Raw genomic sequence first — 24,570 nt, forward strand, 5'->3', positions numbered from 1 at the left:
GCAGTCCGGTCTTCCCAACATGCATTTCCTTAGATTGGTTCTCGCAACCGTTAAACAGAGATCTTGACGCGTCTTGAAGATATGGAGAAACCCACCTGAGAAAATCGGAGCTCGCACTGAAGTGCCTCGAGAAATTTTATCTTTCTGGCAGACAAAAAGATAGATGGAGTACAAAGCAATTATTCTCAGAAACATCAGAGCCGCTTGAAAAACCGTTTAGTTATATAAAAGATCCAGAGTTCTCGCAAGCAACAAGGCACTAGATGCGTTTGTCAAAACACTGAGGAAAGATCGTGAAATTACTTGCGTAGTAAACAAAGAAACACTCACCCGAGAAATCGTTGAAAAGCTTTTCCAGTCTGTTCAGTTCGGCCCGGCTGACACAATAAATCCTTCGCATTTTTAAAATACTGTTTGGTTTTAGCTTTTGAGGCTAGATATTTGTGGAAAATTTTGCCGGAGCGATTGGCGCACTAGACGAGTACTCAATGTTTTAATTTGATGCAAAACGCTCTCGATTTTTGCGCAAACAAGGCCAGTTTTAGGCTGAAAAGTAAGGCTTCTTTAACGAGTTTTCCACGGTGAATTTTTCTCAAAATTGGCTCAATGTCAGGATTTAGCTTGTATTTGTACTCCAAAAAGCAGGGAGAATTATACATGGACAACTGCAATAAATGGCAAAACGGAAATTGCAGCAATTGGCCAAACGTATGTACAGAATTTGTTTTGACTTTATGAGTAGATAGTTTGGAGTTTCACTCTTCTTTATACAAAAAATAGCGAAATTTTACAGCGCGAATTCGGACAAACCCGTTTTGAGTGAAGGAATCAACAAATGTGACATCCGCCACTTGCCATGGAAACGTGGTTTACTTATTAATTGTAACGGTGTTTTCAGCAAAGCACAAGTACTCGAAACTATGTTTGAACCCAAATATTTTCGAAAGAGTCAGAACATCAAGGAAAAAAAATATATATCCCCATCAGCGAAAACTGAAGAAATGGTATAGAGCCACCTTAATTTAAAGGCCAATGGTGATTTAGCCGGTACAACGTTTACTCACGAGAGTCATATGCTAGCTCTGTCGCGGAATAATCTCGTTTGATTCAGCATTACCAGCAACGCCTAGAACAGTTGAAGGATTTTAAAACAATTCTACGCCAATTTACGTGTCATGAGCGACAAGTGCTACGCTTGTCTTCAGCATTTTGCGAACAATGCAAAGACAAACCATCTAAATCGGCTTACACTAAACCGACTGAAGTTGCACGAAAGTTAGAACAGTTTATGGGAGGGGACGCATTATAAAAGTGTATAGTATTTGGAGTGAATTTTTATCGTTTTGGGATGAATTAAAGAGAAGTGGGGATGAGGTTGTTTGTTGTCACTAAAGAATGTTTCGACTATATTTTGAGACTTTCTTTGACCAAAAAAACAAAAAAAAAAAACTATGTAAATTGGCAGAAAAAAAACACTACACAAAGCATGCATGAATTCAACTCTTTGCATATGTGAGTGCCTGACTCTTACCTTTAGAAGACGTGTGCACGTTGCAGTTGGATCTTAAGTTGTCCGTCAAACTGTTGGTGAAAGAAGATTCTGAAATTGTGTCGATTATGGCTCTCATTGAGTGAAAGATAAAAAGAATCAAGATCAACACTTCTTTGTAAAGTAAAAGAAATCGACGCTTAAATATCTTAAGTTAATAGAGCATGAATGTCACGAGTTATCCATGTGCTCATTGTTACTGCTTCGCTTCAGCGGTCACGGATGAGACTGATGTGGGGTGATGTGACTGCTGATAAAACCCACCAATCAGAGACAACCTGGTACAAACAGAGCATGAAAAGTTCGAAAGTACATCCGACAATATTCCCCCGCTGCAGTCGACTTAATTTTGATCGTGACACTACAAAGCTGACAAAGGAATTCAGTTTCTTTAGGTAGGACTTTTTTAAAGTAACAGTGATCTCAATTTTGGACTTGTTAGTAACTTTTCATTGGCAATTTTAAATGGGATGGTAATGGCGGGATAGTGCCGGGGAAGGTTATGAAAATTCAGTGTGGAATTACTTTGTGAAACCATAAAGTCCTAAATGTTAAGTGTTCACAAACTTGATATCCCTACAACGGAATTTCAAGAGATGTTAGGTGTCCGTTTACACGTGGCGGCGTTTATTTAAGCAACTTCTTGTTAGATTTCATTGTAACTTTTCTTGCAAAAGGCTGAGGCTTCAAATCGCAAGTGTAAACCAGATGCGATTTCAGCGTGATGTCACATTACGTCTTCTGCAGAATCTTCATCAAATTCCAACATGTTCAAAACGCCTGCGTTTTCTGATAAATCTTTATAAAACTCCTTGCAGTTTAAAAAAATCGAAGCGAGAAATCCCGCTGAAATCGCCCCTATACTTTACACACGCGGTTTAAAATCTGCACCTTGATCACGACAAAGAAGGGCAACAAGAATCGTGTAAAAATTGCACCTTAATGCTGCTCGCTTTTTACTTACATCTGACAGGAATGAGTTTTCGCCGATTTCAAACTTTTAATGTTGCATACCTGCATGTACCACCCGGAACATTACTTCTAAACAGTGGTAAATCAACAACTTTTTCAAGTAACCAAGATTACAATCAACAAATGCTTGGCAAACAAACTGATGTGGATTCAGGGATTCTGGCACATTTACAACGGTAGAACGTAACAACAACGCCTGATTTAATATCATGAACTGTAACTCGCCGAAGCTCAAGAGTATATGCATTCAAGATGAGGTACTGGCGCAGTGAATTTTACAGAAGAAGGACAAAGATCCCTGCGGATTCCAGGTAAGGAAAACTTAGCGCGTGCTAATCCTGAAAGCTTTAATTCTCAATAGACTGGAATAAGTGCTAGCTGACAGTAAGGCCGTTTATCGGTAAAATGTCGGCCAATAATCAGTTAAAAGTTGGTTCAGTCATCCGTTAGAATAGGTGCAATTTTCTAATATTTCGGCCTGTTGCAGTGACAAGTGGGAAAGTTTTCCAGTCAAAATGTAGGTCCTTTTTCTATTCCATCTGTGGCATTATTCAGTAAAACTATGAGAGTATTTTGGTTGGGTATTACATGTAAAGTAAAAAAAAAATGGGTCATTTTTCGGTAGCATACAAAATTGGTTATGAAAGTTAAACCGTGAGTCGTAATGACTCAAGTTCTGGGTCATTTTTCATTGAAAGTTTGAGTCAGTAAGCTATTTTTAAGCTACTGTTAAGTCAAACTCGGCATCCATATCTCCGCATAGTAAGCTGACCGTATTGCAAAATATCAGCCCTAAAGGCATTTCAGAACGAAACGATCATTTAACGTAAAAGGCAGCCTTGGGTTGTAAACTTATCACTTTCATCCCCCCAGTTTTGTGTTGGTTATTTCTTTTATTCCGTTCGAAAGACCAGCATTCTTTTATAATTCTCCTTCAGAAAGTTGGTAGCATTCTCAATATATACTTGTGAGTGCACGTGGCTATCTTTGTTGTTTACATTTAATTCCTGTGTAGTCATCTCATATGAGTTCATGTGATGTGATGAGGCTGCCCATGCAACCCACCAATCAGAAACAATCTTGGAAAGTGCAATTTAAATTACAAAGCACTATTGCTATGGCTCATCACCCAGGATTTCAAGCATGATGGAAATCTCGAAAACATCAATAAAACTACATAATAATGTTGCTACATGCAGCTGATTACCCCGAATATCGATGCAACAACATGCCAGTAAACTAGCTTCGTTAACTCACAACTGTTTGACAATGAATGTTTGGTTTATCAACAGAGTTGACAACCAAAGGTAAACTGCCACCGTAAAGAGATTCGAGTGCTGACGTTTCGCGTCTTAGCCCCTTCGTCAGAGAGAAGGTTTCGTAGCTCGACTCTTGAAGCCATTCATGTTGTCGTCTTTCAGTTAACTCGTTAAACAGGCAATAAATAGCTAAAAATCGTCCTAAATTAACAAATAACAACAAAACAACAAGAAATACACTTCACTATTAGAGGGAAGCCGGCAGCCCAGTGAAGCTAGTACAACTAGTACAACTAGTACAGCGAAGCCGGCAGATTCGATTATAATATTTTACTTGAATTGTATACCGACCGGCGATGGAAATAGTAAGCTGATGAAGTAAGTCCTATACATATTTGGATACTAGGAAGTATAGAAAATCGCTTCTTCAGCAATCCACAGAGCTTTTTAATACACTCGTTGGACTAAAAATACCTGCACTAGAAAACCAAACAAGGGTTGTTTACGACGCCACTGCAGCGTAACTGGCGTGATGTATCATGAACGTTGTCACGTCAGCACTGAAAGTCACGTGATGTGTGATTAGTTGGTCATCATTTGTGGCCTGATTTTGGTTGCTCGCTCAGCAGTGGCATGATTCGTCTCCTGATCGTAGTGAATGACACAGAATGGATCTAAAAGTAAACTCTTCGCTTCAATCCATTTCTTGTAGTAATTTCTGGGGAAATTCCCGGGTCAGCATTAGGTAGTTAAGAGTTATTACTTGTCTCTACGCCAATTCCTACAGCTGATCTGTCTTGGAAACTGACTTGCTCAGTTGAGAATAGGCGAAAAAAAAAATCGCAACCAGAAAATTCTGCCAGTGGACGATCGTTAATTTGGGGGGCGGAAGGGATTTGGTTTCTAGTTTCGATCATGTTTACGGATAAAGTACATTTTCAGAAAGCTTTCGACAATTACAATCCTCACACAAATGGGTTCCAGTGTGATTATTTCAAAACAACCCCTTTTACACCCTTTCATTGTACCAAAATGGTGGTCAATTTGTGTGGATTCTCACTGACAGGCCATACGAAACCTCTTTTTGTACATTCACATGGTTATTTATATCGAAAGTTTCAATTGCGTTTAGCGAAAACTGATTTGCTGATCAACGAAAAGATGCCTATGTGTTTTAGAAGGGACAAAGAAAGGTTGTCTCGTGGGCGAAATAAGGTTAGCTAGGATTAAGGTTAGCTCGTGAATTCCGAGAAAGGGATTCTGTGAGCAAAACGTTTCTTCGAATCAAATTTTCAGGTATAATAAAAAACGAAAACAGTATGATAAGATTATTGTAATGGAGTTTGTTGTCATGAAAGGTGCTTTCGCTCACCTTACAGTTCTATGATGAGCTTTATGCAAAACAGCGCCGAAAAATGACCCGCTTAACAGAGCATGACACAATTGATTATACTTCCGTCGATCATAAGAAGCTAGACAAGGATAACGAGGTAAACAGATATTTGAACGTACTTCCGCGATAGGTTCAACTGATATAATAATACGCCGCAACGGGTATGTAGCTAATTTGCCTCCATTCAAGGTTACATCCCTTGTTCAGTTAAAACCAAACTGTTGCAATTTTTTTGTCAAACATTGCAACTGACTGAAGTTTTCTTATCCTTGCAGAGAAGAGAAGTTGTGCATAATTTGTAAAATGGCTGGATCCGTTTTGGCACGAAACCACCATGTTGATCTCGACCAATGTCTTCGGTTTCTCGAGTCCAAGAACTCTAGGAAACAAATGCTGGACAACGCGGTATCGAGATACGAGAAGTTCGTGATCAGTGGGCTCGACTCGTTTCTGCTCCTCTTCCAGAAATGTCTGCGAAAACACGACGTAGAAAAGGTCCTAAACTACCTCCGAAATTTCGAGATCATGGATGAAGCGGATTGCGAGAGAATTTCATGTCAGTCGATATCAGATCTGATGGTGACCGAGCTCGTTACGATGATTCGCACCAAAGATCCCCACGCGTTTTGGTACTTTATTCACTCGCTGAAGAAAAACGCTTTGTTTCAGTTCTTCCACGGAGGCATCCATTGCTGCGGTAAGTCAGGAGAAGTGACATAGGAAGACAGTCAGATTACAAGTATGGTAATTGCAATGGCTGCGAAGCAGAAATGACACAAGCGGAAAAAGTTTAACAAACAGGCTTACACCATTGCTTTCGATCTCGGAAATTTTGAACTCTTCTCAAATCTAATGAATGAAAAGTTAGAATTATTAAACGTCAAAACTTCTTTCGAGAAGCTGTAATCTCCAAAGGAGTTGACAAGAGTAGAAATTCTACTATGCACTTGTCACGAGTAAAGATCTCGCGCTCTAACGCGAAATCTCGAACCTCCACCCGCGCAAGGATTAGTTCCTTTTCCTGTTTATACGTGACCATGTAGTTTGTACTCAAGTCAAGTTGCATCAACTCTTCCGACTTCGCTCTGTTCACGTTTGAATCTAGCTATAGGAGATAGCTAGCTTTCGCACTAACTTTACCGTCAAGATGCATCCGCTAAACTGTCGCTGATTCTCGCGTGTACACTCTGTTTTTTTTTTTTTTTTATAAGAACGTCTAATTTTGGAGCTGAGGCTGAATATTCTTATATTTTGTTTTGCGATTTGAGGCTGAAAACGTTCTTAAGATGTTCTTAATTTACATGGTATACACTACATGTATTTCAGTAAATCTATGCGGACGCGACCAGGAAACCTATCAAAGTGCATTGCCTGCTGAGATATGGTATCAAGAACTGCTGATTATGACAAACCGAGATGTGTGTCACCATGGTTAATGTTATACAAAACATGCCCTTAGGTATTTTGGCTAATTTACATTTATTACCTTGATTTTATACACAGATTAGCAAAATAAAAACATCCTTAATCGACTCTCAGCCTGAGGAATGTTTCTTAATACGTTCTTAAAATTTTGGTTAATCTCAGCCTCGACGTTCTTATAAAAAAGATTCTTATAACAAATAATAATAATAATAATAATAATAATAAAAAAAACAAAACAAATCAAAACAGAGTGTAACTGAGTGAAGTACGCTGCATGCTGGCCTTTAGACACTGCCAAGTAAAATCAAAATGGTAATTAATAAACTGCCTGGTACGCGAAATTACAGATTACAGTGGTCAAATGACTGATAATTTTATTTACATTTATGGGTAACCATGCTGCGTTTTTGTTAATCCTCTAGTTTGCAAAGAAGTTCAAGCAAAGGAGAAGGAAATTGATGAAACCATCTTTGAAGGTACGTGACAATGACGTAATATCCTGATATACAAAGAACGAGATAGGCATGCGTTATAAAATTCTTGAAGGACAACGCATTATTGATGAATTTGGAAATCCCATGCTTGAGAAAACAGAACTTATGACCCTGATTTTATGGCAGCGAACCAACAGGAAGTAAACAGAAAGTAATTTCTTGTAACCAGGTAACAAGGAAAACATATCTGGTTTAACAGGTTTTCTACCAACAGGTATTTAGCAATTGGATGCTACATATCACGCAATACCTAGCTGTAACCTGAAGCTTACCGTACCCTATCACCGTAACATTTACCCCTGAACGGAACCCGAATCCATTGAGCTTCTCAACATTTACGCAGAACTTGATTTCCACAGAGAGCTTAGAAACTGCTACGCGCTAGAGCAGGGCTAACACCTTGGGTTGAGCCTTTGATTGTTTCATTTGTGACATAGTCAACACGTTCTTTAATGAATTCTGTTCAATTTTATCCCTGAGCCGAAAGACTGGGTTTCGCTGCCGTTAGCGATAGAGGTATTTGCCTCAAATCGATTTAGACACCCACAGATCCATCAAAATACAAGAGGAAATGTTTATGAGTATAAATGCTTCTTCGCTTGATAGTGTTCATCTGCATCAAAAATACGCAACCTCTGTGTTGTTTTGGCTAAATATTATGTTTACTTCTATTCTGTGACAACTAGCAAGGATGGCACATTTTACGTTAAAGGATCGTCTATTTACATACCATTCCTATTTAACCTCAGCTCTAAACTCTAAACGCCGTGGACAGTTGAATCAGAATGAGTTTTCGATACTCTTAATTCTCAGCTGAGAGTACTCCCAAATGCAAATAACACCATTGAAGCAAAAATAGTTAAAATTTTCAGAAATCTTTCATTTTTATCATTACTGGTTTTCTCTTCAAGGTAACGAAAGGACTCCTTCAATGTTTCCCCTGCTAAGGAAACAGATCATTGACGCCATAGAAAGGAAGCCGTGGAAGAATGTGTGGGTAAAGAAAAAAATGGACGCACGGAAGACTGCGTTGACGGTCAGAATAAAGTTTGATGGTAAGGCGGTCAATTATTTAAATCTCCCACTCCAACTCCAAACTCGCTCCAGTTCCCCTTCCGCACAGATCTCAAGAGAGCTACGTCATAACGATTTTATGCGTTTTTGGGTATCGTTGTGCTGAAATTAAGGCCAACGCCCTGTTCAGACTGTTTAGGGCCCAGGGCCCTGGCAGAAAAAGGTGGGCCTTGGTGCCCAAGGAGCAATCGTGTTCTCCTTCGTCAATTTAGCGCCCACAATTTTGTTTGCGGTATCGTAAGGAGGCATGAAGAAAAAACGTGGGAACTGACAAAATCCCGTTCACACTAGTGCCCGTACCCAGGTACGGTGCCCGAGTACTACCCTAGCAGACAGTGCCCCTGCCTGGGCTCGGTGCCCAGAGTTTTGCTCGGGCACCGACAAAAAGCTCTGTTCAGACTAGTGCCCGTGCCCGAGAACCGGGAACAGGAACCTGTCTGAACGAAGCCTAAGTACCTTTCCCTTAGATAAGGGGTTTAGTTTCTAAAGTAACTGTGTAGGCTGCGTCGTTAGGGAATGAAAACGAACGCATGTTTGGTTTAATCAAGAGAGTTGAAAACTAAAGATAAATGAGCCACAGTAAAGAGATTCGAGTGCTGAAGTTCAGTTCAGTTTGTTGAAGTTTCCAGCGTTAGGCCTTCGTCACAGAGTTATCAACTCTGTTGATTGTACCAAAACATTTTCACCTTTCCTTTAAAAAAATTCACCCAGAAAATCAGTTGAGATCGAGGAAAATAATAAGCGACTTTCTCAAAGGGAGAAAAAATTTACATGCAAGAGAACTAAACGTGAAAACATTTCAAGCTATAACTAATTTCCTTCCTGGCATGTCCAAAAGGCTCTTAGTATGGTGATTTTAACAAAACTTGAACAATTATTTTGTGGTTTCTTTTCACGATTTAGCCCTGTTAATTGACCACAACCAGTGGCAGTCATGGTCCTAGTCATAGTCATAATAATTAGGGTACTTTGTCAGACCGGTCAGTATGTTCCAATGTTAAGGATAAGTTTTATGCAGGAGCTCGTTACTCGGAGTGTACAAATGCCACATTAGGTCTATGCTAGCCATAGCCAAGTCCAAGGTTTAGTCTTAGACGTCATATATATTAATAATTACAACCATTGTCATAGTTACAGCTAAACCCCTATAATCCATTAGCATACCTCAGTGACTGACTATCGCGTAACGCGCAATCTGATTGGCTACACAGGTGCCGTCTATCGATCGATAGACGGCAGTTTGTTAGAGCGCGCGCGATTTAGCATGCATCATTGCACAAATATATCAAAATTTATGAAATAAAAATATTTTTTTGCTTCACAGATCGATCACTGAGGTGTGCTAAAACAATTAGACGGCTCGCTCTCGGTTTCTATCGCCTTTGATAGTTGGTTCGGGGCTTCGCCCCTCGCCAACTGTCAGCCGATAGAAACCTCGAGCTTGCCGTCTAATTGTTAATTAGTGAGCCATAGAGCCATACCCATATCCATGGTCATAGCCATAGTCATAGTCATAGCCATAGCCATAGCCATTCTTATCGCATGATGGCCGTAATTGTAGTCATAGTCATAGTCATAGTCATAGTCATAGTCTTGGTCAAAGTCATAGTCATAGTCATAGTCATAGTCATAGTCATAGTCATAGTCATAGTCATAGTCATAGTCATAGTCATAGTCATAGTCATAGTCATAGTCATAGTCATAGTTATAGTCATAGTCTTGGTCAAAGTCATAGTCATAGTCATAGTCATAGTCATAGTCATAGTCATAGTCATAGTCATAGTCATAGTCATAGTCTTGGTCATACGCCGTAGTCATAGTTATAGTCATAGTCAAAGCCAGAAGGCCGTGAATGTTCCAATGAAATGATAGTGGACTTAGAAGATTCTTCTAGAATTGAAAGTGCATTTTATCTGGCCAATGAATTATGCATAACCACCAACACCACTGTTCGTCTCTCTTGGCTGACGTTACTTCTTGTTTTTATTTATTTCCAGAAATTAAGATTCCCATCCAGGATGAAGACCCAGCGAAACTGGAAGAAGGCGTTGAAGATAGCATTGAACTTGTACACCAAGATGAAGAAGCCGGAGACATGAGGAAGCCATCCAAAGAAAAGCCAAAAATCACAGCGTTTGTACCGATATTTTACTACATTGAAGGAAGAAAGAAATACATCGCCTTTGCAATTGTCTCTATTTTCACCTTGTATTCTTATGTGGATTCGGTAATCAAACTAATTCCATTTTAGACGCGAACAGAAATGGAACTTGGGGAGAAAACACCCCGGCGCATTCAACAAAGCAGACGTTATTTGCTCATCACCCCGGGGATGGGGGTGGGAGTGACTTAGTAAAGTGACTGTCGTACAGGGAGGCTCCCCCCGGATGTTGAAGCCCTTATCCTTACATGTGCCATGTTTTACCGAAATGAGACCTCTTTGTAATACATAAAGCGACAAATTGAAATTCAACTCAAAGCCTCACTTGTTTACGACTGCAAGCGTTATTTTTGCCAGGAATTTCAGTTCAGTCTCTCTTACTATTTTACTTAGTTGCTATCTTGCCGGTTAACAGTTTATTTTTGCGACACATTAAAAATACTAAAATGTGAAATTTCGTTACCCTTTTCCATACTAGAACAGTGAAAAGGCACTTCGGGTGGAGACTCCCAGTGAAGATTAAACCCCTCCCCTCCTCAGTCACTTAAAGGCCGGGTTATAGAATATATATTTTTTCTAGATTGTGAGCTCTGACAATGAGTTCAATCAAATTGTCATACGCTTAGGAATCCGCGCCGATTCGAATGAGTGTATCCATATACGCTAAGTGGACATGTAAGTATTTTTCAAATGTCTTGTTAGAAAGAGTCGTTAAAGTTAGGTAACACAATTAACTCTCGCCTTAACGACAGCTCGCAAACTTATAAGTAAGATTTTAAACACGGCCTTCAATAAATGCTGCTGAGCAGCATTTATCGTCTGTTGTTTTTAACTTTTTATAATCCTAGTTAGGTAGATAGATAGTTAGTTGATAACGATAATTAAGTGGCTGATGGAAATACCGTGTGTAAATAAAGTTATCCTATCCTATCCTATCGCTATTACGGACAGTAGCGTAATCCCCGGCGAAACTAAATTACAAACTTTTGACTGAAATAAATTCCCGCTACAGTGAACTCCTTTTATTTCGGACACCCTCGGGACCGTGAGTTAGTGTCCTGAATAGCTCAGTTAAGGACACTAACTAGCGTTCCCGAGGGTGTCCGCAATAAAGAGAATTCCGACTGTCTTGGATGAAAGGGCATTTTTACGGGACTCAACAAGGCTCTAGAATATGCTACCGAATGAATTGCGTAAATCGAGTTATGTTTACATTTTTCTTTTACAGGCATTAGTTTTATTAATTTTTTGTTGCATTTTATGATGCACTTCCATCAATCTAAACGAATATTTACTGTTTTTATTTAATCTGTATAGACTCACTTTAGAAGGCTTCGGGCTAGTTATATACAGCTATTTCAGTTAACGTTGTCGGTTCAAAGCATAAAGCTAAAAGACAAGACCGAAAGTTTACGTGGGATTTTTATGAATAAATTAATCAAAATCAGTCATGCCTGGAGAAAACAATAGGTTGTAATTAGCAGTACAATGACCTGCACGTGCAGGAATGATTTTGATGAAATTATTCATAAAAAATAATCCCACAAAACATCGCGGTCTTGTCTTTTAACTTGATTTTAATCCGACAACGTTAATTGAAATAGCTGTATATACGACTTACGTTTAGCTGTTAATAACTGTAAGGCGCCTTTCATTAATTATTTGTATACTTAGAAAGTATGCCTGAAAAATTTTGCAGGACCACCACCACCACCATCATCATCATCATCATCATCAACATCATCATCTCGTCGTCGTCGTTATCGTCATTATTAATAGCCTTATCATTACTTACCAATTATAAGATACAATAGAAACTCTTCATTGTACATTTTATGATCATTAGGTTCTCTATATGGACAGTCCACATATAATACTACTATTCGCGGAGTATGACGAAGTTCGAAAAGTCAGTACATTCATAATGCTTTTCTATTGACTTTATTTTTATTTCATTGTCATTTTTTACGACAACTGTATGGTCAGTCCCAGCGGTGATAAGCCTCCCTTGCAGACGCTCTTTTGGCTCGTCACGCAATCCCTTCTCTTGCGTGACGAGCGAAAGAGCATCTGCGAGGGAGACTAAGCTGTGATATACCCCTTATGGCCCTTATCCTATTTGCGGAGAGTGTCCATTTGTACTGAGTTGTGACAAGTTTAATATGTAAACATTGTTTATATTTGTAAATAAAATCTGTACAAAAAAGGAGCTTTGAAAGACTTTCGCTCAGAGAAATAGTTGAGCCGAAGAATCGAAACACTGGGACTCAGAATCTTTTGAACAACAAATCCTTTTTCCCTCCCTTTTGCCCTTTACTGAATTAATGGACTGGAATTGTCCAAGATCAATTTTGGACAAATTAAATGAAACACTAAGAGCATCCCACCCCCCCTCCCTCATTTCAATGATGGAAAAATGGCGCGTTTCGCTTTACGCGCGAATTAATGATTTTTTTTTTTGGAGTGGGGGGGGGGGGGGGGGAGGGGGGGTTGGGAAGGAGGCGGTGGTTTTTGTTTTTTACTCAGTCCAAGATGGTAGATCCAGTTCAATACCAAAAATACGAATTTGATCTATTGTGTGGTTTTAGTTAAGTCTAACTTTAGTGAGAGACCATGACAAAGGAAATGATCTTCACAAAAACAAAAACGGACAAACAAACAGACAAACGCACAAAGATTAAAAGAAAAACTAAACAAGGGGAATTGCCCTGTTATCTGATTACCCTTCTTCCAAGTAACATTTTTTCGCTCTGACTTCGTTCTCCAACGCGGAAAACAGGAAGGAAGAAAGAAACGTTATTCGGCATCAGTGACCACGCTTGCGTGACTGTATTTTGGCGTGACATCAGCTCGCCGAGGGGCTTACTGGAATACAGCGCAGCCCCAGTGACGTAAGTTGTTGTTTCCAGTTACACCGCCGGCGCCGAAGACCTCACATATCGGCTTGCTCATTCTGCTCGAGATAATTCCAGCAGGAAAGGCTGCAAGGAAGTCTTCTTTATTGCCATGGTTTCTTCCTCTCCTATTGTTTATTCTTTGCAAAAAGATTTGGAGCAGCGTTCACTCTGGTGATTTGACAAGTGCGTTATAATTTCCAGTCATCATTGAGGTGAGATCAGCCATTTTGATTGTTACGTTTTCGTTCCACTACACATGTTTGATGTTTGTAGTAGCTGTTCTCCACTTGATGAGAAGGAAACGGCATGGAATTTTTTAGAAATCACTGCCCACCACTAAGATTCTTACGCGTTTATAAATTAAGTCTACTGTCTAATTTGAATCAATATGGTTTTTAGTGTTTGCCTGTGGATTAGTCGATCAAATCCTTCAATTGCGATCACGCTGAGCGGTGCTTTGTAGATCTATTTTGCCCAGTTCATCGCCCATACCGTATGTTTTTCTATGTCGCGTGATTTCAGGGACCCTGGCTCCAGAGGCCCGTTGTTCAAAAAATAAAAATGAGCAAGTAACCGCATTGGCGGTTCTCTCGGCGCTTCTTGCCTCAGTGCCGCGGCTTCGCTGCGGTTCTCTACTTCTCTAAAAAATTATCTCTGGGAACTAGGGTGTATTTCAGGCGGCCTGTTGGTATTGTTCCCCTTCTTCCCAGGGCATTTCCTTTCCCGCTGGTACATGCTCATACTCTCGGTACACCACCTTTTTTTCTCCTGTGAGCAGACTCGATGCCTGGTTTCACGAGAGTCGCTGTTGACCACTACATCTTCCAGACACTCTCTCAAAAACTGTGTTTTGTCTTGTTGAAGCGAAATAAACTTGTTACCCCTTGTTTTGTTATTCTCTAAAAAAAACCTTGCTTGCTGAAAGTGTTGGGAAAATAAGAGACACTAGATGCATATGCACCTATCAACAGCTTCTCAGAGTTTGTCCAATATGTTCACGATCGTCATATATTGATTGATTGATTGATTTGACTGTCTTCTAGTACCAGGTCTATTACTATCCTATGCGTATTGAAAGGAAGTGTCATCAGGGCAAAAGTATTCTATAAAGACAGAAAATAACACGTCAAAAAACTGGACTCGAGACTCGAGACCTGTTAGACCACACTCAAGGAAATTCATTTACTAACTGGGTACTGAAACCGCAAACGCCTGACAATGGCTGTTGTAACGGCGGAAACATACAAACGTTAATGACATTCCCTGAAAAGGGACAGCAATAATAAATTTACAACATTATGATGCCAAAACGATAGTCAATCTAAAAGTTACAATGACGCAATGATTTATATAGGAAAGGTAAAAATTAAGCTAGGGAATGGTCGCTAAAAATAACAAGATAAAATCTTTATGTAAAAGCTAAAGTAGACTAGAAAGGAAAGCGGCGAATAAGTTGGCTCGAAGTTTACGCTTAAAAATAAGAACACTGAGTTGCAGAGTTTAAAGGAATATTCCAAACTGTTCCAGACTTACTACAGCCTTCGAAATTACAACAGTCTTCGAAATTAAAAAGTGTTGTGTTTTTTCTTCAAAATTTTAAATAAAAATTATTTAAAGCCCACAGTTCAAAATTCATACGGCTTGACCATGTTATTTTTGAGTTGGCGGGAGGAGGTGGTGCATGGTGGGAAAGCGCACAGCACGGCGAGACTGGAGCGAGTAGAAAAAGAACAAGAAGAGACTGGGGGATAGGCCTCTCCCCCAATTCTCCTCGGCTCGTTCGCTCCAGTTTTCGGCTTTTCCGCGCGCCCTCTCGAATATCCAGAAAGGGACTGCTAGCAGTCTAGAACTTTGCAGGATCTCTTATTTAATTTGGCACCCCCCTCAATTGTCCGTTCCTAATTCAATTCAATTCAACTTTATTGCCCAATATCTCTTACATGTATTGTTACATATGAAAACTGAGTTGTATGATATTGAGCTGGAAGCCTCAGACGCCTTTCTAGGCTTATCTACGAGGCCCCCATTTACTAGTACCACAATAGTATTCTGATGACTTTGAAGTTACAGTATAACATATTTGGATTCTGATAGAAGAGGTAGACAAAGAGATTCTACCTGATTAACATAAGCAGGATACCCGGGGCGGATATCTCCAGAAATCAGTACGATTATGAGATGCATGAACTGTATGATAGCAGCACGATAGAAATGACAGGGTGTCCCCTAACGTTAACTCTTACTGAAACACAAATAAAATTGTCATACATGAAGTCATATGAAAACGACAGAAAGGTCTGTCTTATACCTACGATTTTTCTTCTTATCCATTTTCCCAAAAATTGCTTTGCTAATTATTTCTTTACTGGGCCACTACCTTATTGAAATTTGAAATCGGCAAGTTGCGTGCAACACGAACTATAGAAAATCTAGTCTCTAGCGAGTTGAAAATGAAATTTTCTTTAATATTGTATGAGTCATACATAGAGGAAACTGATAATGGTAGATTTCATTACTACTCCACAGATTGGAGGAAAAAAATAACCTTTTACACTTGAGGTGTCCAAAAAGCTTTTTTGGGGGGGTTTATAGCTACTGTATTTTAAAGTAAGGTGTGACAGATAATTGAGGCCATGATCTTGGTTCAGCATTGACTGAAATGAAAGAACGCTTCAAAGTTGCCAGTCGACAGGTCCCTGTTCATTGGACGAAGTCTATCCGCTGTTGACAGCTTGTATGTTTTTCGATTCTCAGAAAAAAGGGGGCTTTTAAGAATAATAATAAAAAAAAAATGCACAGTCTGGACGGAATCTAAACGTGTTTACATGCGGAGATACAAGTTGTTTTTCTCTCCGCCTCTTATCGGAAACAGAAAAACTTTTCTGAAGATTTTTTTTTGATCCAACGTTTTCTATTTCGCTTTAACCTTGCCCGCTTCCAGCTGTCATTTTTAGCCAAGTGCGCGCGCGTGTGTGCATGTGCGACAGTGTGTGTGTGTGTTTTAATTTTAACATCCGTTTACTAACCTGTACAAGTGAATTGTTCTCGATATTAAAGGAGACGGTCTTCAAATTTTCTTTACCGCATGCCCGTTTTTGACTAAAGTACTCTTTGAAGCCGTTTATGGCCAGTGTAAATGAATTATAAATCCCATGCAGAACGAAGGCTACGGAGTAGATCGACCGCGGGGTTCAGCTGTCCAATTTTACTGTACTAATAAAAGCTACTGAGCAGCACTTTCCACACGTTGCGTTAACAATGTTTTACAGGTTGGTTCTAATTTTTGAGCCTTTGGATGGCATACTTGTCCAAATGGAAGCGGATGTTGTTTGTTTTGTTTCGTTTTTGTTCTTGTTGCTGTTGCTTATTTTCTGTTGTATTTTTCAGAAAGAGTTTGAGATTTTTTCAGTTAGAAATAAAATAAAATAAGACCTAACCAGTTGTGGAAGTACAAAGCGTAAACATGCATCACAAAAACACGTGGGAACCTTGTAAACAGTTCTGCAGGTACAGCTTAACACGTGTTTACATTTTATACAACAGCTACAGGTAATGATAAACGGGTATCATATCCGTCTTCGATTCTAATCAGCTTATTTGTTCAAGCTGCTCAATGGTCACTTAACTTCAAACAGCGGCATGTTTTTCGCTCTGTGACACCGCTATTATTACACTGTGATCTTTAAAAAGCTTTTCAAAGTTTTAAATTTTTATGTTAATTCCTAATTCGTGTACCTTTGTGTACTTGTGTAAGCCCTTCAAATTGTCAAGAAAATTACCCCTGCAATTAAATAGCTTTATCTTCGATGCAAATTAAACGTCCCGAAGAAAAGAGTTTAAAATGAAATAAAAATACATTCCGTAAGGAAAGGAAGAAGTCACTATTGGGCGTCTTATGTCATATGTATATTTCTGCTTAAGAATGAAGTGCTTGGTTCCGCAATTAACAAAAGCGAAATTTAGCCAAACAATCTGAGGGATTAAAGGGAGATTAAGCTACAAATTAAGAGCTGTTTTGTACAGAGAATGCAGTAAATTGTTATTTGACTGCGATAGTATATCCTCTCACGAATTGTGCTGAAGGACCGATTTAGCGCGTGGATGTAAGTGGTGTGCGTGTTTCCATGAGGGATCCCAGTCGCGCTTGAAAAGGTCAACCAAAGAAAACATGCTTTAGTCAGCGGTAACGACCTCCAAGAGATTCCATGCGAGTTTGACACAGCGAGGTCACAATAGATTGCTATCAACAAGAACCACATTGAGTTGTGTACAACTTCTTTTCTTGGTGAACGGGCAATGAGTACCCAAGAGATGGCTTCGTCTTCGAGAGACGCAAGTGAAAAGAGTTTAAAGCAAGGAAGCCTTCTTTTGAGCATATATGGCTATGCACCGTGTTACGGTAAGCTAATCAAGCGCGTGTTGCATCATAATACCACTTTACTAGCAGGGTCGTGTTTATAATTTGCGCGCTCTTGTAAGACAATGCACACAGGAGTTTTCAAGCACATATACATTCGCCGTTGGCAATTGATTTTTGCACAAATGCAGAGTTGTCAATTGTCAGTTTCCTCTGTTGATTTAACTGTGTTAGTTTGTTCCTGTCGTGTAAACGTCGGCTTTGTTTTCTCCTCTAGCGTTATTTATATTGACTACAAATTTTGCATATTTTCCAAAATTTTGAAAGGAATCTTAGCGTCAGAAAGTTGTAACTGCTCGTTTTGATCGGTTTTACTAACAAACTTGTTGAGTTGAGAACTTCAACCAAACTGCTTCAAGACCCATTGAGTTAATAAACCATAAACCAAGGAGTCAGGTTTTATTCTACGAAACAGAGAGTTAAATTCTTCATGTCCTTGAGATGTTAGCTCGCCGGCTGATTTCAATTTATGCGGATAGATATTGCGAAACAGAGAGTTAAAATTTTTATGTCCTTGTATGTTAGCTCGCCGGTTGATTTCATGCGGTTAGACGTTGTGTCAGATTGATTACATGAGGAAATTGATTTAAATTCAAGGGTTTGAATATTTTTAAATATTTGCTTGACCGTGATCAAAGCGAAGCTTAAAACTATTCAGTCATGCGGTGTTTTTATAATTCTTCTTATTTTCATTTTCAATCATTCATCGGGAAGAACTGATTCAGTTTTCGTGACTAGCGAGGCATTATTTGTGAATCTGACACTTTCGGTGTTAATAGCGTGTCAGACGCACCACCATGTAATGATGGATCAAAGAGTGTCTACTGAACTGTTGAGTCTGTGAATAAAATCCCAATAGTGTGACTACGTAAGTGCAAACTATTGGAGTTTCCCTGTGGTTTTCTTTATTATATGCGATGTTCAAGGTGCATTTGTGGACTAAACCGTAAAGTGTGCCTATTCAAATGAAAGCTATTGAGCAGAAGACCCGTGCGGTGCCGCTGATTGTGCTGTATGTAAGAGGTTGTAACCTTTTGTATTAGTCTGTGAACTGGAGAGATCAGTAAAGCTTTGGAGCGCTAATCTCATGTTGTGCCTTTCGATTTGCTTGTTTTGATTTTTAGTATGTTAATTTTGAGAACTGTTTCAGTTCCCTGCTTATATCTGAACAGAAAAAAAGGTAAGCCACTACAGACCACACCTCAATGGCGGCCTATTTCCGCTTGAGGTGAAACGCACGATTTGCTGGCTTTTTCGCTTTTGCAACCTTATCTTTGCGTTTATCAGTGATTGACAAAATACTAAAAACAACAATAGTTAAAGTAACAGGAAATGATAAACGATATAAAAGGAATTTCAAGGAGAGATGATTCGCATTTGTGTTTTCCGCAAAAAAACCGGTAACAGATACCTCGAACGACTAAACCGGAAATTGATGGTGAATGTTGAATGTCTTAATTTGTCAACCGATTAATATCCATCAAACCAGCCTTCATTTTTAGGAGAGAGTGTCTCCATTCTCAAAAGCAGCTGAAAAGTTTAAAAGAAAAAGAGAAACCACTTCGAAGTTTATTTTTCAGTAGTATTTTATTTCACCGAAAGCTAACCCTGTAATGAAGTGGAGTGTCCGCGGGGGTTTAAAGTGATTACTTTCTAAATTAATCTTGAATGGTATGTCGCTCTGTGGAACTTTCTCCCCTCACAAGAAACGGCTTAAAAACATTTCAGAGTGAAGTGATGCTTTTGGTCTCGCCGGTAGCCCCCTTTAACGCGCGCGCATTTTCACGCATTCTCTCACTTTCCGTTCTCATCTTCTTGTCTTATGCCCCATTTACACCAAGGCTTAAACACGCTGTTTAGTTAAACACAGTTTAAAATTGTTTCCTTCATAAAAGCTGCTTTTGGATTTTTGTCGACTACGGATTTAGCTCAAATGAAAGCATAAGTTAAAGTTTACTTGAATCCTATGTTAAAGCCAATGGTTCAGCTTTCTGTTACCAATTTTCATTTTGTTAAACCTGGTTTAATTAAACATGTTTTGTTGGTGTGAATGGGGCTTTAGTCATTCCTGGGTGGCATGTAACGTTGCCATGGAAACTGGAAGCCGGTTCTGTCCTATCGGTACACTAAAACAAAAGACTAGTGAAGACACCAGTAGACCTGACCTGCACCTTTCTAAAGCTCTATTTTCACTGGACCCAAATAATCTGCGGCTGCATGTTGTTCCTTCTTTTGCCCTCTCGACCAACCATGTAAAACGTTGCACCCTAACACACGGGCACAGAACCTTGAAGAATATAGAGAACACAATGTGAAATTCCTTGTGGTCTGGTACACCATGGCCACGAGCGAACTCAAAATGACATCTGGTCCTTTCCGATGGAACCCTTATGTTTTTCACCCCGAAAACTTAAAACCAAACGTTTTAATTTTGCCGTGAATTAAGGCATGTTTCTTGACAAGTAGAGAAAACGCAGTTTACTCTGATCTCACCGCTTGCCATGTCCGTAATTACATAAGCCTTACCGTGTTCTGTATGCTTCTGTCGTGTACGCTTTTTGGCGAGGGGAAGGAAGCTGGTTTGAAGAAATAAAAAATCGCGCAATTTTCTCCCTCGTAGTACAACTTAAACGACTTCACGGGCACCTCGCAGGCGTTCGTTGGTTTCGCGGGACTTCTCAAGGTCCAGGTACCAGCTTTACAGCATCTTTAGTGTTTCTCAGGGGGTCGTGTTTTTGGAGGGTGAGGACAGAAAAAATTGGACAAGTGGTACTTGAGTTGTTTTCGCGAGGAAATTTAAATAGAAACAATGCGTTTCTTAATATAAGATGAAAGTGGTTTATACTTTGACGAGCGAGAGGTGAAAAAACAAAAACAACAAAAACAAAAAAACAAAAAAACAAAAAACCAAACAAAAAAAACCAAACAAAAAAAAAACAACAACAACAACAACAACAGCAAAACAAAACAAAACAAAAAGAGAGAGAGGGAGAGAGAAAAAAAAAACTGATTCATTTTGTCTTGAGAAACTATTTGCACCCGCTGATCAAAGCAAAGTACTTCCTGCTGAAAGTAATGAGCAAAATTAGAGACAGCACGACAGGAAAGTACTGTTCAGTGTGTTTCGTCTTCTTACTCTAAATTTAAAACACCTTTCAACAATAATCCGTGAATAGGAAAGAAACTGCTCAGCCGAATAGCTTTCATTGGAGATCGGAATGTTCGATTCACTCATTAATTAAATAAGGTTATCTTGAAAGAACCATCTTTCTAAATAATCCGTGTCACATGTAACTGTAAACCATATTATATCTATTCGAAAGTCCTTGTCTAACAAAATAGGCGTTGCCAATCACAAAGACAACATAAGGATAAGACTTGTTTTTGTCTAATTGAAGGTGTTTGATATAAAGGCAATTACAGCAAGATAAGAAGGATCGCAATTGATTGGATATGACACAGCATTCATTAGGAGGGTGGGTTGGATAGTTGACCTTTGAACACATGTAGATATTTTGAAGAAGTTGTTATATTCGTCATGTTACGAGCGTGGGAAAAAGAAAGAAATCTGAGTTCCCGCGACGGGACCGGATGGAACTCTAATCTTGGCCAAAATGTTTGGGACGGAGGGCTCGGTGGGGCCGATTTTGTAGACATGGTTCCACTACCCCCTCCCCCTTACACTGTTGACAAACGAAGACGAATCTACGCGTGTGATATCCAGAAGTGTTAATGCTCAACATTGAATAGAGGGCGTAAGGATTACGTCAATGAGCGACATACAGCAACTTAGATGTTGATTCTATTGAGGCAAAGTTTAGTGGATAAAAACTTTCAAAAATAGTCAAGTGTCCCTTACTCAATTGGCCATGATTGTAGGACATTTACTAGGTTCGTATGTGATACTCTTCCTGTATACTGCTAGGATAAGTGATGGGAAAGCAGTTAGTGTGGAGATAAAGAAAGAAAGATCGTCTATTATGGGAATTTTCCATAACGTAGTTGTCTCTTACTTGTGAGGGAACTTAACCAACGACGACAACGACGGCAACAAGAATGCCACAGAATAAATAAATGAGGGAAAACAATAGCTCTGTATGATACTTATTCACATTGGTACATTTCGTTGCCGTCTTCTTCAAAACAACGTGTAAATGACCATATTCAATTAAGGTTTTGTGGAGAACGGGAGCATACGATGATGGAATTTTTTATCATTTTCTTTCTTAACTTGAACCACTCCTACCAATTTAGTTCATAGATAGTTCACTCTCTTTGAAATAATGGCGCGCGAAGTAGTGTAAACAACCCGAATTTATAGTTTCAAGTGTGGTTTTCGTTGACGTTTCCTTGTGAGGTCAATTCGTGGTAGAATTTCTATCCACAGGTAAGGCTGTTACTGGCTATCAGTTTTGCTAACACTTTCAAAAGCTAAAAGTCATACTTGCACCAATTGAAACCTTAAAGGAATAGTCTAGTTTGCTAGCAGTTGCAATACTAGTACACTGTAACTAAAGTGATTTTGGCCGCGGTTGGCGAGGAAGCAAATGGCTGTAATTTTTTAGACGTCTTATTAGAAACATGTAGACTTTTTTGTCGATCTTATCCTTTTTACTTTTTATTTTTTAGATAGCTATATTTGTAATTTTTTTGTATTCTTACGTTAGATTTATGCAGGGCCTCACTGAAAACCACATTTTGTGACGTGGGCTCCCTGTTAAAATATCTTATTTATTATTTAAAAAAAATTGGCCAATGTTTTCAAGTCCTTCCGTTGTGTCTCGGAAAAATCAATAGAAACTGGTTATGACTTGTTGTTCCTTTACGGAAATCACTTGATAACTTTGTCTTGGTGTTCTAAGGAGGAATTCATGAACATGAGAAGTTTCTTAATTTCAGTTTCAGCACAGTTTTCACCTAAAAAGGTTACAAACTTCTCATGCCATAGGCACGTTAGGATGATTTGCCGATCTGGGCCCAGTTGCTCGAAGCATGGTTAGCGCTAACCCGGGTTAAATACCATGACAACCTATACGTTTTAATACCTCTTAACCAATGGTTAGCGCTAACCATGCTTCGAGCAACTCAGTCCTGGCGCACGTTGGTATGATGTCTGTGGGGACCTCAGAGGGACAAAGGCATCATAACGTCGAAATTGTTCCAATTTGAAACTCAGTGAGGGAGGGGTCTGCTTTTCAGAGCCTTCATTCATGATAAACATTTTCAAGCCCAAAATATGTAATAATGAATGGCACCAGAGACATAACTCAATAACGCTACTAGCCTGCGTAGCTGGCGGTATTGTCCGCGTTTGGCGGCGTAGACGTAAACCACGACAACGACCGGCGTAAGATAATCACCTCTTCCCGTTTCTCCTCGGGGCTTCGCTGCCCGAAACAGGTTATAACGTTACTGGTAGCGTGGGTGTATGCCACAGTATAGAGCGGTTTTCAATTGAGTGTCTAAAGTAATTTCGCGTTTGCTTTGGTTTTGCCTTACTACGCTCTGTGGTTGGCTAACAAAACTCGCGCCATTTTCTCAGCCAATGGGAATCCAAACCAAACCCGCTGTACGCGGTTTCCCGCGCTTGGCGCCAGTTACATGTATTTGCTTCGAATTCTGATTGGCTCACTCATTTGGCTCACTCATTTGGAAACCGCTCTAATGTAAAGTAATTTATTTAATGTCAATAACTCGGGGGGTGCTTGCTCCATCTCCCGGGCCAGAGGCTCATGTAAAAGTGCTTGACAATAACCCAGATCGAATTAAATTTAGAAATATTGGTTTTTGGTGAGGGAGGAAAAAATGAGTACCCGGAGAAAACCCTCTCGCAGCAAGGACGGGAACGAACAACAACTCCAGGCCACACTGGTAGAAGGCGGGTGCTCTCACCACTGCGCCATCCCTGCTCCCCTATGTATGGCACAAATCCATCTGGCACGGCTCATGCCGAATGTGTAAACATTTTCGGCTTGGTTTTGATAAACAGTATTGCGCATAAATCTCCAATTTTCTTCGCCGTCCGACAATGCAAGTAGACATCCCCTATTACCTTTTGGTCAAGTTAACAATCATCCACTGAAGTGGATAACGATAAAGAGATAAAGCCACGTCCTACTTGATCGTAACAGCTATGAGTGTCTTGTTTGTTTTACTTTTAGTTCCTGATCCGGCATCAAAGAAAGCCGAAGCTCTTAGTAGATCCAACAGCCTTGGGAGTATCGAGAACATCAAGGAAAAGTCTTGCCAGCCAGCACCCCTTGTTGAAGAAACTTCTCCCGGTAAGAGGATATGTTTTGATTATAATACCTTTGTTTACGGTAAACTTTGGGCGTTGAACTGAAGGCGTTGGGCTGAGTCACGCTAGTTTCAGAAGATTGTATCATGCAACAGGCTAATGCATAATGAGTGACACAATTTCTTAGAGCATCAGTATTTCCCTTAAAATGCGTACGTCGTACGGCGTTGCTTCTTTGACATCATAAGCCGTATTGGCTCTCCCTTCTCTTCATGAGACGGGTTTGCATCTTACCTTTTTTTACTAGCTGTGTAATTTCAACCTCGCTTACCTTTTTTCCGTGATCGGCTCCGTGAAAAGGCGATGCACCATTCCCGCACACTTCCGGCGAAGTTTTCCTGGATTGCAGTATAGGGTACCTAACAGTATTGTGTGGTGAAATCATGTCATCAAATTGTCGGCGGAAGTCAAATAAAAACAGTCAGGGACGGAGTGGGTGTTTTGCACCCCCACCCACGTCCAGCCCCTTCGTTAAAATATCTCTTCTGCGGCCAGATGATTTCGTGATTCGCTTGTACCCGGAATGTAAACGGATGTCTAACATTTCCTATTGAAAGAAACAGAAAAAAACAAACAACATCACGCGAACAAACCTGTCGGTATCTTTTATGTGAATGCTCGTACAGCAGTA

At 39.7% G+C, this 24,570-nt stretch overlaps 2 protein-coding genes across 4 annotated transcripts in view; both read left to right on the forward strand.

Moving 5' to 3' along the window:
- Positions 1-2,509: 2,509 nt before the first annotated feature.
- LOC146485234 (uncharacterized) lies at positions 2,510-12,551 on the forward strand. Of its 2 annotated transcripts, none has more exons than XM_085103610.1 (5): positions 2,510-2,832; positions 5,449-5,870; positions 7,021-7,074; positions 8,004-8,147; positions 10,164-12,551. In XM_085103610.1, the coding sequence occupies exons 1-5, from the start codon at positions 2,774-2,776 to the stop codon at positions 10,415-10,417; spliced, it is 933 nt and encodes a 310-aa protein (XP_084959736.1). In that variant the 5' UTR covers positions 2,510-2,773; the 3' UTR covers positions 10,418-12,551. The 2 variants fall into 2 exon arrangements, with proteins under 2 accessions (XP_084959736.1, XP_084959737.1); XM_085103611.1 differs by lacking the exon at positions 2,510-2,832 and adding an exon at positions 5,264-5,334.
- Positions 12,552-13,300: 749 nt separating this feature from the next.
- Positions 13,301-24,570, forward strand: part of LOC146485235 (uncharacterized) — a 35,135-nt gene continuing 23,865 nt past the window's right edge. The window contains exons 1-2 of one of the 2 annotated variants that reach the window (XM_085103572.1): positions 13,301-13,436; positions 23,803-23,922. Coding sequence is in view for 1 of the 2 variants with exons in the window: in XM_085103568.1 (XP_084959694.1) it covers positions 17,521-17,623; positions 23,803-23,922 (223 nt within the window). In the remaining variant the exon portion in view is untranslated. Of the gene's footprint in view, positions 13,437-17,440; positions 17,624-23,802; positions 23,923-24,570 lie in introns of those variants that run through there. The other variant, XM_085103568.1, reaches the window with a different exon arrangement.

This window comes from Pavona decussata, unplaced genomic scaffold (assembly GCF_977016875.1).
Source record: "Pavona decussata unplaced genomic scaffold, jaPavDecu1.1 SCAFFOLD_27, whole genome shotgun sequence".
Taxonomy (NCBI): Eukaryota; Metazoa; Cnidaria; class Anthozoa; order Scleractinia; family Agariciidae; genus Pavona; species Pavona decussata.

What these genes read in the sequence shown, in the direction of transcription:
- LOC146485234 (XM_085103610.1), top strand. Translation starts at nt 2,774, where the DNA reads ATGAGGTACTGGCGCAGTGAATTTTACAGAAGAAGGACAAAGATCCCT. An exon ending in AAGATCCCTGCGGATTCCAG is followed by an intron (nt 2,833 to 5,448) that starts GTAAGGAAAACT and finishes TTATCCTTGCAG; the next exon opens with AGAAGAGAAGTTGTGCATAA. An exon ending in TGATGAAACCATCTTTGAAG is followed by an intron (nt 7,075 to 8,003) that starts GTACGTGACAAT and finishes TTTCTCTTCAAG; the next exon opens with GTAACGAAAGGACTCCTTCA.